The 12,802-nt window shown below is 42.5% G+C and overlaps 1 protein-coding gene across 2 annotated transcripts in view; it reads left to right on the top strand.

Annotated features, from left to right (window-relative positions):
- Positions 1 to 12,802, top strand: part of arhgef1a (Rho guanine nucleotide exchange factor (GEF) 1a) — a 185,320-nt gene that overhangs the window by 98,983 nt on the left and 73,535 nt on the right. For both annotated transcript variants that reach the window (XM_060904899.1, XM_060904900.1), the window contains exons 5-9: positions 2,225 to 2,354; positions 7,111 to 7,220; positions 7,432 to 7,575; positions 7,929 to 8,179; positions 9,606 to 9,731. In XM_060904899.1, the coding sequence (XP_060760882.1) occupies positions 2,225 to 2,354; positions 7,111 to 7,220; positions 7,432 to 7,575; positions 7,929 to 8,179; positions 9,606 to 9,731 (761 nt within the window). The remainder of the gene's footprint in view (positions 1 to 2,224; positions 2,355 to 7,110; positions 7,221 to 7,431; positions 7,576 to 7,928; positions 8,180 to 9,605; positions 9,732 to 12,802) is intronic.

The raw sequence follows: 12,802 nt of genomic DNA, 5'->3' as shown, positions 1-12,802 counted from the left end.
ACTTTAAAGGTGCAAATTGTTGTTTGATCGTGAGACAAAGAATAATTAAGATGAAAAAACAGAAATCTGGAGTGTGCATAGCTATTCACCCCTTCAAAATCAATACTTTGTAGATCCACCTTTTGCTGCAATTACAGCTGCAAGTCTCTTGGGGTATGTCTCTATTAGCTTAGCACATCTAGCCACTGGGATTTTTGCCCATTCCTCAAGGCAAAACTGCTCCAACTCCTTCAAGTTAGATGGGTTGCGTTGGTGTACAGCAATCTTCAAGTTATGCCACAGATTCTCAATTGGATTGAGGTCTGGGCTTTGATTAGGCCATTCCAAGACTTTTAAATGCTTCCCTTTAAACCACTCCAGTGTAGCTTTAGGGTTTAGGGTCAGTGTCCTGCTGGAATGTAAACCTTCGTCCCAGTCTCAAACCTCTGGCCGCCTCAAACAGGTTTTCCTCCAGAATTGCCCTGTATTTGGTGCCATCCATCTTTCCTTCAGTCCTGACCAGCTCTCCTGTCCCTGCAGATGAAAAATATCCCCACAGCATGATGCTGCCACCACCATGGTTCACTGTAGAGATGGTGTTCTCAGGGTGTTGGGTTTGCACCACACATGACATTTCCCATGATGGCCAAAAAGATCAACTTTAGTTTCATCTGACCAGAGAATCTCCTTCCATGTGTTTGGGGAGTCTGCTGCATGCTGTTGGGCAAACTCCAAACGTGCTTTCTTAAGCAGTGGCTTTTTTCTGGCCACTCTTCCATAAAGCCCCGCTCTGTGGAGTGTACGGCTTAAAGTGGTCCTATGGACAGATACTCCCATCTCCGCTGTGGATCTTTGCAGCTCCTTCAGTGTTCTCTTTGGTGTCTTTGTTGCATCTCTGATTAATGCCCTCCTTGCCCAGTCTGTGAGTTTTGGTGGGCGGGGCCTTCTCTTGTCAGATTTGTAGTGGTGACATATTCTTTCCATTTTGCTATAATGGATTTAATGGCGCTCCCTGGGATAGTCAAAGTTTGGGATATTTTTTATAACCCAACCCTGATCTATACTTCTCCACAACTTTGTCTCTGACCTGTTTGGAGGCTCCTTGGTTTTCATGTTGCTTGCTTAGTAGTGTAGCAGAGTCAGGGTCCTTCCAGAACAGGTTGATTTATACATACATCATGTGACCAATCATGTGACACTTTGATCGCACGCAGGTGGCTCTTAATCAACTAATTATGCGACTTATGAAGTGAATTGGGCGGCACGGTGGTGTAGTGGTTAGCGCTGTCGCCTCACAGCAAGAAGGTCCTGGGTTCGAGCCCCGGGGCCGGCGAGGGCCTTTCTGTGTGGAGTTTGCATGTTCTCCCTGTGTCCGCGTGGGTTTCCTCCGGGTGCTCCGGTTTCCCCCAAAGACATGCAGGTTAGGTTAACTGGTGACTCTAAATTGACCGTAGGTGTGAATGGTTGTCTGTGTCTATGTGTCAGCCCTGTGATGACCTGGCGACTTGTCCAGGGTGTACCCCGCCTTTCGCCCGTAGTCAGCTGGGATGGGCTCCAGCTTGCCTGCGACCCTGTAGAAGGATAAAGCGGCTAGAGATGATGAGATGAGATGAAGTGAATTGGTTGGACCAGCTCTTATTTAGGGGTTTTATATGAAAGGGGGTGAATACTTATGCACACTCCAGATTCGTTTTTTCATCTTAATTATTGTTTGTGTCACAGTAAAAAGAAAAAAAAACAATTTTCACCTTTAAAGTGGTAGGCATGTTGTGTAAATCAAATGGTGCTAACCCTCCGAAAATCAGTTTTATTTCCAGATTGTAATGCGACAAAACAGGACGAACACCAAGGGGGACGAATACTTTTGCAAAACACTGTACAGCAGCAGGATACTGCAGTAAAGGACTACATAAAGTGCAAATACATGACACGATTGTAAGACAAGTAATTACAATAGTTACACAGGAAAACAAATACAAAAGACATTGCGCACTGACGAGACAGGTCAACAGAACAGCATCTGATGGGTTACATGCGATGGCTGAAACGGATATGATTTGAAGTAAAGTGTAGCAAGAGGATCCTTTTGCAGCAGAATAGAATCTCTGAGGACATAATAAGGTCCAGGCAATAAATGAAGGTGTGCAGTGGTGTGGGTGTTGGGAGGTATTTTGATTGGTCATGCTGGGTGTTAGGTTCCAGCAGTGTGTTGAGTAATCTGACGGATTTATTCTTATCTCTTTAGCACATTTGAAAGAGCGTCCAAGCTCAGCCATCTACCCCTCCGACAGTCTGCGCCAATCACTGCTCGGTTCCCGGCGTGTACGCTCTTCCCTCTTGCTGTCCAAAAGCGTTTCTACGAATAACATTGCAGGGTGAGTTACTCAACCCGTCCCTACAGGACATGACGTCGTTATGTCATGCTGTAAATTGCATCATGGATTTTTTTTTTTATAGAATTATTTGTATGTGTATTGTTTAACACTTGGTTGTGTCGCTCGGTTTTATTTTGAACAGAGGTGGACAAAGTACCCAGCTTCATTACTTAAGTCAAAGTACAGATCCGACTGGTCAAATGTTACTCCGATACAAGTGAAAGTTGTCCAGTCAAATTTTTACTTAAGTTAAAGTACTGAAGTACTTGGTTTTAAAAATACTTCAGTATTAAAAGTACATTTTCTGTCAACGCATTGTTGTACTATTGCCACAACGCTTATAATACCTAACGCCTCTACCAAAGACAGACTGAAACTGAAACATGGGTTCCAGGTATAGCCATGAGTGCGTGCGTTCTCAGTCAGTGCTAGTCAGTGAAGCTCCACCTGACATGCTAGCAAACGCTTTTCAAACTCGAAGTCATATCGGGTAGCTAACGCTACTAGAAAAGAAAGATTTCTACATTCCGTTTATTTGGCAAGATGATGCTAAAACATTTCTGAAAGGAATTCAGTTATTCATGTTAGCGTAACTCTGTTTTTACATGCTAACTAACAGTGTCCACGTTAACTAGCTATGTGTTAGCGTTAGCCGTGGACAAGGCGATGGCAACTTGGTGGGCAAATCCATAGAAAGTCATTTAACAAATCAGACTGCATCGCTATTGCATTTAGCTATTATAGCTAGCTCTAAAAGCACAGACAACTTCTTCGTTGCAAGCTTCCTCTTGGAATAAAACATGTATATGCCTCAATATGCTTCCGCAGGTTGAACGGCGAGTTTTCGTAGGCCGTGATGTGGTTCGTTTTCGACAAACAAAGCAAACATTTAAAACAAAACGAATCTTTAATCCTTTCAGAAAACTGAAACATGGGTTCCAGGTATAGCCATGAGTGCGTGCGTTCTCAGTCAGTGCTAGTCAGTGAAGCTCCACCTGACATGCTAGCAAACGCTTTTCAAACTTGAAGTCATATCGGGTAGCTAACGCTACTAGAAAAGAAAGATTTCTACATTCCGTTTATTTGGCAAGATGATGCTAAAACATTTCTGAAAGGACTTCAGTTATTCATGTTAGCGTAACTCTGTTTTTACATGCTAACTAACAGTGTCCACGTTAACTAGCTATGTGTTTAGCGTTAGCCGTGGACAAGGCGATGGCAGCTTGGTGGGCAAATCCATAGAAAGTCATTTGACAAATCAGACTGCATAGCTATTGCATTTAGCTATTATAGCTAGCTCTAAAAGCACAGACAACTTCTTCGTTGCAAGCTTCCTCTTGGAATAAAACATGTATATGCTTCAGTATGCTTCCGCAGGTTGAACGGCGAGTTTTCGTAGGCCGTGATGTGGTTCGTTTTCGACAAACAAAGCAAACATTTAAAACGAAACGAATCTTTAATCCTTTCAGAAAACTGAAACATGGGTTCCAGGTATAGCCATGAGTGCGTGCGTTCTCAGTCAGTGCTAGTCAGTGAAGCTCCACCTGACATGCTAGCAAACGCTTTTCAAACTCAAAATCATATTGGGTAGCTAACGTTACTAGAAAAGAAAGATTTCTACATTCCGTTTATTTGGCAAGATGATGCTAAAACATTTCTGAAAGGACTTCAGTTATTCATGTTAGCGTAACTCTGTTTTTACATGCTAACTAACAGTGTCCACGTTAACTAGCTATGTGTTAGTGTTAGCCGTGGACAAGGCGATGGCAACTTGGTGGGCAAATCCATAGAAAGTCATTTAACAAATCAGACTGCATCGCTATTGCATTTAGCTATTATAGCTAGCTCTAAAAGCACAGACAACTTCTTCGTTGCAAGCTTCCTCTTGGAATAAAACATGTATATGCCTCAATATGCTTCCGCAGGGTGAACGGCGAGTTTTCGTAGGCCGTGATGTGGTTCATTTTCGGCAAACAAAGCAAACATTTAAAACAAAACGAATCTTTAATCCTTTCAGAAAACTGAAACATGGGTTCCAGGTATAGCCATGAGTGCGTGCGTTCTCAGTCAGTGCTAGTCAGTGAAGCTCCACCTGACATGCTAGCAAACGCTTTTCAAACTCAAAATCATATTGGGTAGCTAACGTTACTAGAAAAGAAAGATTTCTACATTCCGTTTATTTGGCAAGATGATGCTAAAACATTTCTGAAAGGACTTCAGTTATTCATGTTAGCGTAACTCTGTTTTTACATGCTAACTAACAGTGTCCACGTTAACTAGCTATGTGTTAGCGTTAGCCGTGGACAAGGCGATGGCAACTTGGTGGGCAAATCCATAGAAAGTCATTTGACAAATCAGACTGCATCGCTATTGCATTTAGCTATTATAGCTAGCTCTAAAAGCACAGACAACTTCTTCGTTGCAAGCTTCCTCTTGGAATAAAACATGTATATGCCTCAATATGCTTCCGCAGGTTGAACGGCGAGTTTTCGTAGGCCGTGATGTGGTTCGTTTTCGGCAAACAAAGCAAACATTTAAAACAAAACGAATCTTTAATCCTTTCAGAAAACTGAAACATGGATTCCAGGTATAGCCATGAGTGCGTGCGTTCTCCAGAAGAACCGCCTCTTTCCATTCTGCCATCAACTGATCGTGTTATATAACGCTGCTGAGAAATCACTGAACTTGATTTTATACAGTCTATGGACGTGACGTGACCTGCGGAAAAAAAAGCAATCATGTTTTAGAAAAGAAAAGAAAAAACATCCACTTTCAAAACTGCTTCATAGTAACGACTAACGAGGACCTTGACAGAAATGTAGTGGAGTGAAAAGTACAGATACTCAAAAAGTACACCTAAGTACAACCCCGATTCCAAAAAAGTTGAGACAAAGTACAAATTGTAAATAAAAACGGAATGCAATAATTTACAAATCTCAACAACTGATATTGTATTCACAATAGAACATAGACAACATATCAAATGTCGAAAGTGAGACATTTTGAAATTTCATGCCAAATATTGGCTCATTTGAAATTTCATGACAGCAACACATCTCAAAAAAGTTGGGACAGGGGCAATAAGAGGCTGGAAAAGTTAAAGGTACAAAAAAGGAACAGCTGGAGGACCAAATTGCAACTCATTAGGTCAATTGGCAATAGGTCATTAACATGACTGGGTATAAAAAGAGCATCTTGGAGTGGCAGCGGCTCTCAGAAGTAAAGATGGGAAGAGGATCACCAATCCCCCTAATTCTGCGCCGACAAATCGTGGAGCAATATCAGAAAGGAGTTCGACAGTGTAAAATTGCAAAGAGTTTGAACATATCATCATCTACAGTGCATAATATCATCAAAAGATTCAGAGAATCTGGAAGAATCTCTGTGCGTAAGGGTCAAGGCCAGAAAACCATACTGGGTGCCCGTGATCTTCGGGCCCTTAGACGGCACTGCATCACATACAGGCATGCTTCTGTATTGGAAATCACAAAATGGGCTCAGGAATATTTCCAGAGAACATTATCTGTGAACACAATTCACCATGCCATCCGCTGTTGCCAGCTAAAACTCTATAGTTCAAAGAAGAAGCCGTATCTAAACATGATCCAGAAGCGCAGACGTCTTCTCTGGGCCAAGGCTCATTTAAAATGGACTGTGGCAAAGTGGAAAACTGTTCTGTGGTCAGACGAATCAAAATTTAAAGTTCTTTATGGAAATCAGGGACGCTGTGTCATTCGGATTAAAGAGGAGAAGGACGACCCAAGTTGTTATCAGCGCTCAGTTCAGAAGCCTGCATCTCTGATGGTATGGGGTTGCATTAGTGCATGTGGCATGGGCAGCTTACACATCTGGAAAGACACCATCAATGCTGAAAGGTATCTTTCAGGGAAGACCTTGCATTTTCCAACATGACAATGCCAAACTGCATCAATTACAGCATCATGGCTGCGTAGAAGAAGGGTCCGGGTACTGAACTGGCCAGCCTGCAGTCCAGATCTTTCACCCATAAAAAACATTTGGTGCATCATAAAACGGAAGATACGACAAAAAAAGACCTAAGACAGTTGAGCAACTAGAATCCTACATTAGACAAGGATGGGTTAACATTCCTATCCCTAAACTTGAGCAACTTGTCTCCTCAGTCCCCAGACGTTTAGAGACTGTTGTAAAGAGAAAAGGGGATGTCTCACAGTGGTAAACATGGCCTTGTCCCAACTTTTTTGAGATGTGTTGTTGTCATGAAATTTAAAATCACCTAATTTTTCTCTTTAAATGATACATTTTCTCAGTTTAAACATTTGATATGTCGTCTATGTTCTATTCTGAATAAAATATGGAATTTTGAAACTTCCACATCATTGCATTCCGTTTTTATTTACACTTTGCACTTTGTCCCAACTTTTTTGGAATCAGGGTTGTACAGTACTCAAGTAAATGTACTTCGTTACTGTCCACCTCTGATTTTGAATGTCACATGTCTCCAACTGCAAGTTCACATTCACGTTCCAGTGACGTTCTTACTGTATGTTCATGTGTGTCACGTTTTACATTTTTATATTGTTGTATCCGTTCTTTGTTTTTTTTTTTCTTTCCTGTGGCTTTATATTTCATCATGGTTGTTGCTAGCATTTGTTCTTTAGTGCCTGCGACTCATTTTATTTCCTTATTTTTTTGTTGTCGGTTGCTTGGTACATGCATATGTGGGGTGCATGTGTGTGTGCAATTGTGCCTGTATGCATGCACTTGGCGTGTGTAGGACACTGAGTGATGACTCTCCCTTGGGGCTGCGCAGGATCTTGTCTCAATCCACAGACTCGTTAAACTTCAGGAGCAGAACCATGTCGATGGAATCGCTCAACGATGAGGGTACACACACACACACACACACACACATATGCAGATAGCTTAAAATTGGCCTTCATAGCTCATTCATTTCCTGTTTATTTGGTGTGCACAACAAACTAATTGTCTATGCATCGGGCCAAACCTGATTCCTATTTCTCGACCATATTACAACCGGTCAGGTTTTTCCTGTGTTCCTGTCCAAACAATTAGAAAACAACTCCTTTTTCTGTAGGAGAGGTATACTATGCCTCAGTGCTGGAAGAGTTAGAGATCGAGGGGCGGGACTTTGAGGCGGACTCTTGGAGCATGGTGGTTGACTCCGCCTACCTACAGACTCACCGCAAAGATATCATCAAGAGGCAGGATGTCATCTATGGTGAGAGAGAGAAGAAAAGATACAGAGAGAGAGAGAGAATCAGTGACTCAGATGTGCTCGAATGAGATCGCCATTGTATTACGTTATATTATGTTCCTTATGAAACAGCACGTCTGTAGCCTGTACTCACACAAAGTTTCTAGCTTCTCTACTGTATATAAACTTAAAAAAGACATGATCGGTGCTTTTTAGCAGGACATCAGTGCTGAAGAGTTTGTCAAACTGTAACCTCAAGGCATACTATTCAGTCATGCTTTTTTAACTAATCAGGGCTAGCACAAGACCTGTCGTCTAAACGTAAGCCCTTTTTAAACGGCTGGATGGGTTTGTGTTAATCTCTTTTATTCATTTAGAGCTGATTCAGACAGAGCTGCATCACGTGCGCACGCTGCGCATCATGGACGGAGTTTTCCGGCGGGGCATGCTGGACGAGGTGCAGCTGGAGCCGGGTGTCGTTCACGCGCTTTTCCCCTGCCTGGAGAAACTTCTTGTGATACACACTCGCTTCCTTACTCAGCTGCTCCACCGTCGCCAGCACTGCCTGCAGCCGGACAGCACACACAACTTTACCATCAGCTGCATCAGCGATCTCCTTCTGCAGCAGGTAACTGCATATGTGTGTGTGTTTATGGTTAAGGTTTCAGTTTGGTTAGTATAACCTAAAGATGTATGGATCTCTATTTCAGAACAGTTCAGAACTTCCATCCATCCATTATCCGTAACCGCTTATCCGGTGCAGGGTCGCGGGCGCGCTGGAGCCTATCCCAGCTGACTACGGGCGAAAGGCGGGGTACACCCTGGACAAGTCACCAGGTCATCACAGGGCTGACACATAGACACAGACAACCATTCACACTCCCATTCACACCTACGGTCAATTTAGAGTCACCAGTTAACCTAACCTGCATGTCTTTGGACTGTGGGGCAAACCCATGCAGACACGGGGAGAACATGCAAACTCTACACAGAAAGGCCCCTGTTGGCCACTGGGCTTGAACCCAGAACCTTCTTGCTGTGAGGCAACAGCACTAACCACTACACCACCGTGCTGCCTAGATCAGAACTTTTAATTCTCAAAATAACTTGTAATTTGTGTCAAGAGATCACAAGTTCGCATCCAGATTCCATGGCCATCTGTGGCTGGGAGCCAATGGAGCAAAATTGGCCATGCTCTCAGATTTTGAGGGACGGCATTCTGTCTGTCTCTCTCTCCTGTCAATCACAATCACACTAGCCAAACATGAGCATCTCTGAGCTCTTGTATGTATGTGGAAGAGGGTAGATAGCCCTTTTCTCCAAGTGTGTTATGCCTTCTGTGACACAGAATGAGCAGCAGTTCCAAAAGATGCGGTTGCTAGCCTTCACCCTCCCTGGGGTGACCAAATTGGAAAGGAAAATTCCCCCAAAATACCTTGCAATTGGTATCATATGAGGGCGGCACGGTGGTGTAGTGGTTAGCACTGTTGCCTCACAGCAAGAAGGTCCGGGTTCGAGCCCAGCGGCCAGCGAAGGCCTTTCTGTGCGGAGTTTGCATGTTCTCCCCATGTCCGCGTGGGTTTCCTCCGGGTGCTCCGGTTTCCCCCACGGTCCAAAGACATGCAGGTTAGGTTAACTGGTGACTCTAAATTGACCGTAGGTGTGAATGTGAGTGTGAATGGTTGTTTGTCTCTATGTTTCAGCCCTGCGATGACCTGGCGACTTGTCCAGGGTGTACCCCGCCTTTCGCCCGTAGTCAGCTGGGATAGGCTCCAGCTTGCCCGTGATCCTGCACAGGATAAACGGTTACGGATAATGGCTGGATGGATGTATTTTAGGTAGTTCAGTGTCATATTTTTCAAAGAACCAAAGAGCAAAGCTATCAGCTAAGCAAAATGTTTGTATTCAATTATGATAAATTAGTCCTTGTAAGCAAGAGACATTGTAACATGCCCTGTGCAAATGCTCTGTGTGGGAGGATTGAATGCTTTTCAGAGAAAACAATGCTAATAATCTCTGCTCCTCTGTATCTTTTTGTATGTGTGTGTGTTCAGTTTTCTGGTCAGTGCGCTGATGAGATGAGGAAGACCTATGCGGAATTCTGCAGCGGTCACTTGAAAGCTGTAAAACTGTATAAAGAGCTACTGGCTAGAGACAAGAGACTGCAGTACTTCATAAGGGTAAGGGCAAAGAGAAAAACATTCATTTTCATTAATAAGCCACAGCTCGTTGGGTTTTTTTCTTTCATTTATACTTAATAATATGAACCTTTTCAGCATAAGAGTAGTCTTCTCTTTTCAGCAGGTGTGTTTCTGGTTTCTCATTGCTTTCATTTTTCTCCAAGACAGTTAACACAGATCTTACAAATAACAAGATCAACTGTGAGCTACTGCTCACTTACGTATCCCCCCCCCCACTCTCGCTTATATCAAAATGCAAGCAATCGAAGGAATAGAACACTTATTATTATTATTATTATTATGAATGTTGACTTCAACAAATAATGAACCCTGAAACAAGTAAGTAAAGAGCCGTGTCTCTCCCCAGGGATTTCAAACAACATCCTGCTAAACTGTCATTTTGAAATAGCATTTTGCTTCTTGAAATAGCGTCAAAATCCATCCTATATGTTTCGTAAATACATTCAGTCGGTAAACAGGAAGTCGATGTGACACAGACCTGAAAACGGTCTACACGGTATAGAACCCCAAGCTGAAGCTCGGTACCAAATATCAAGCAGTTGTGGTTTGTAGTTGCTGAGAAAAGTGTTACGAAAATTTTGTAAATCCACGCTATATGTTTCGTAAATACATTCAGTCGGTAAACAGGAAGTCGATGTGGTACAGACCTGAAAACGGTCTACACGGTATAGAACCCCAAGCTGAAGCTCGGTACCAAATATCAAGCAGTTGTGGTTTGCAGTTGCTGAGAAAAGTGTTACGAAAATTTTGTAAATCCACGCTATATGTTTCGTAAATACATTCAGTCGGTAAACAGGAAGTCGATGTGAGACAGACCTGAAAACGGTACACACGGTATAGAACCCCAAGCTGAAGCTCAGTACCAAGTATCAAGCAGTTGTGATTTGTAGTTGCCGAGAAAAGTGTTACGAAAATTTTGTAAATCCACGCTATATGTTTCGTAAATACATTCAGTCGGTAAACAGGAAGTCGATGTGCGACAGACCTGAAAATGGTACACACAGTATAGAACCCCAAGCTGAAGCTCGGTACCAAATATCAAGCAGTTGTGATTTGTAGTTGCCGAGAAAAGTGTTACGAAAATTTTGTAAATCCACGCTATATGTTTCGTAAATACATTCAGTCGGTAAACAGGAAGTCGATGTGGTACAGACCTGAAAACGGTATACACGGTATAGAACCCCAAGCTGAAGTTTGGTACCAAGTACCAATTGGCTATGATTTCTGGTTATTGAAGAGAAGGGTGTTTCAGATGGACAAAGATACGGAGATATGGACAGACAGAGGTAAACCAGTATACCTCCCCTCCTTCGGACCGGGGGTATAATAAACATGTACATTAATAAATATAAATGTACATTGGGCAGCCATGGTCTGAAGGTTAGAGAAGCAGCCTTGGGCCCAAAGGGTTGTCGGTTTGATTCCCTGAACCGGCAGGAAAGATGTGAGGGGAGTTGAATGAACAAACAGCACTTCCCCTGCCTCTGTATCATGGCTGAAGTGCCCTTGAGCAAGGCATCTAACCCCTAACTGCTCCCTGGGCGCTGTAGCATAGCTGCCCACTGCTGTGTGTGTGCGCGCAGTGCTCACTTGTGTGTGTTCAACGCTTCAGCTGCAGGGTTCGACATTAACTTTTAAACCCACTTGCCCTGGGGGGGAAAGTGGGGGTTAATTTCCACTTGCCCCCAATATTATCACTTGCCCCCTATTTTGCAAGTACTACCTTTTTTTTTTTTAAGAAAATCGTAGAATAGTTGTGAATTGCAACATAAAAGATCACATATTGAGTTGAAGTTTGATTATTGATTAAGTTTATTATTAAGTTTGGTTATTGGTTACTTTTTACTTGTAACGGACAATAACAATTTTATACAAAATTGTTTTTCCTGCCTTAGTTGATTTATTTCCATTTCACATGCATGCAGCTGTTGTAAAGTTCAGTGTGTTTGTGTAGAACTCTCTCAGACTGTAGGTTCATTACTCCGTAATGTAGAAATCATAAAATAGAAATCCATAACAAAGCTTGTATGAAGAAAACAATAGGGTGCCAAGACTTTTGAACAGTACTGTGTTTGAGAGGGTTTTTTTGTCTCATCCACCGCTAGGTTTTAAAAAAAAAAAAAACACGCTGCGTCATGACAGACAGGATAATGTTTGAGTTTAAAATTATTTAGTGTGTAGGTTGTGGGTGTTTTATACAGACCTGGCAACCTGTAACTCAATCAGTGCAGCCGCTCTGTCATGACGCAGCGCAGGTTTTTTTTTTTTTAAATCTAAAGGTGGATGATATAACAAAAAAAACTATATATAAATACTTCATACAGGACTGTGTTCCTCTGATAACAGAAAAAGCTCCAGCTCTCTCTGCTCTTAATCTGATCTGTTCTTTCAGGATTTATCGCTCATGTCGCTCCTTGTTGAGTTTTTTCTGCCCGAGTTGTTTGAAACCAATCTGCGTTTTCTGTGTCAAATAAGGAAGCGGCTTCACCTTTAAGAAAATCGAACACTTTCATGAAGGAGCTAACTCGAATGCGAGCTAGCTAAATAAATAAATAAATAAATAAATAAATAAACGAGATTCTTAAGCGAACTCTTCCATCCTCACTTCCGACTTTCCGTTTTTGTAAAATACATTTTAAATACAATCGTGAATTCCTCTGGAGTTTTCAGGCTGAGCTCCTCTCCTCGTATTCTTTAACCGCTCATTTCCTCGTTGCTCTTGAAGCATTTGTTAACATTTTTCTTGATAGCGGGGAGACGGTAATGCCGTTTATCTATTTCTCTGTTTGAACAAGCAAAAACGGCGCAAAAACTAACCATGTTGAAGACAGATTAAGCTGCTTACATGAAAGACGGTGTCTGTCTGACCCCAGCTGTAATTATTACGTGATGCGTGACATCATGCAGAAGGGGTCTATAAACAGTACGCGTACCATACTACAACAGCGGGGGGATATAAAATAACCTGCAAAGCAGTAAATGAAACCGAGACTAAGAAAACAGCCGAGGCATAATGGCAGATACGTAGTGAAGGACGCTTTTAGGAACTG

The sequence above is a fragment of the Neoarius graeffei genome, chromosome 22, assembly GCF_027579695.1.
Source record: "Neoarius graeffei isolate fNeoGra1 chromosome 22, fNeoGra1.pri, whole genome shotgun sequence".
NCBI classification, from domain to species: Eukaryota; Metazoa; Chordata; class Actinopteri; order Siluriformes; family Ariidae; genus Neoarius; species Neoarius graeffei.
This window is presented reverse-complemented; position numbering and strand designations above follow the sequence as displayed.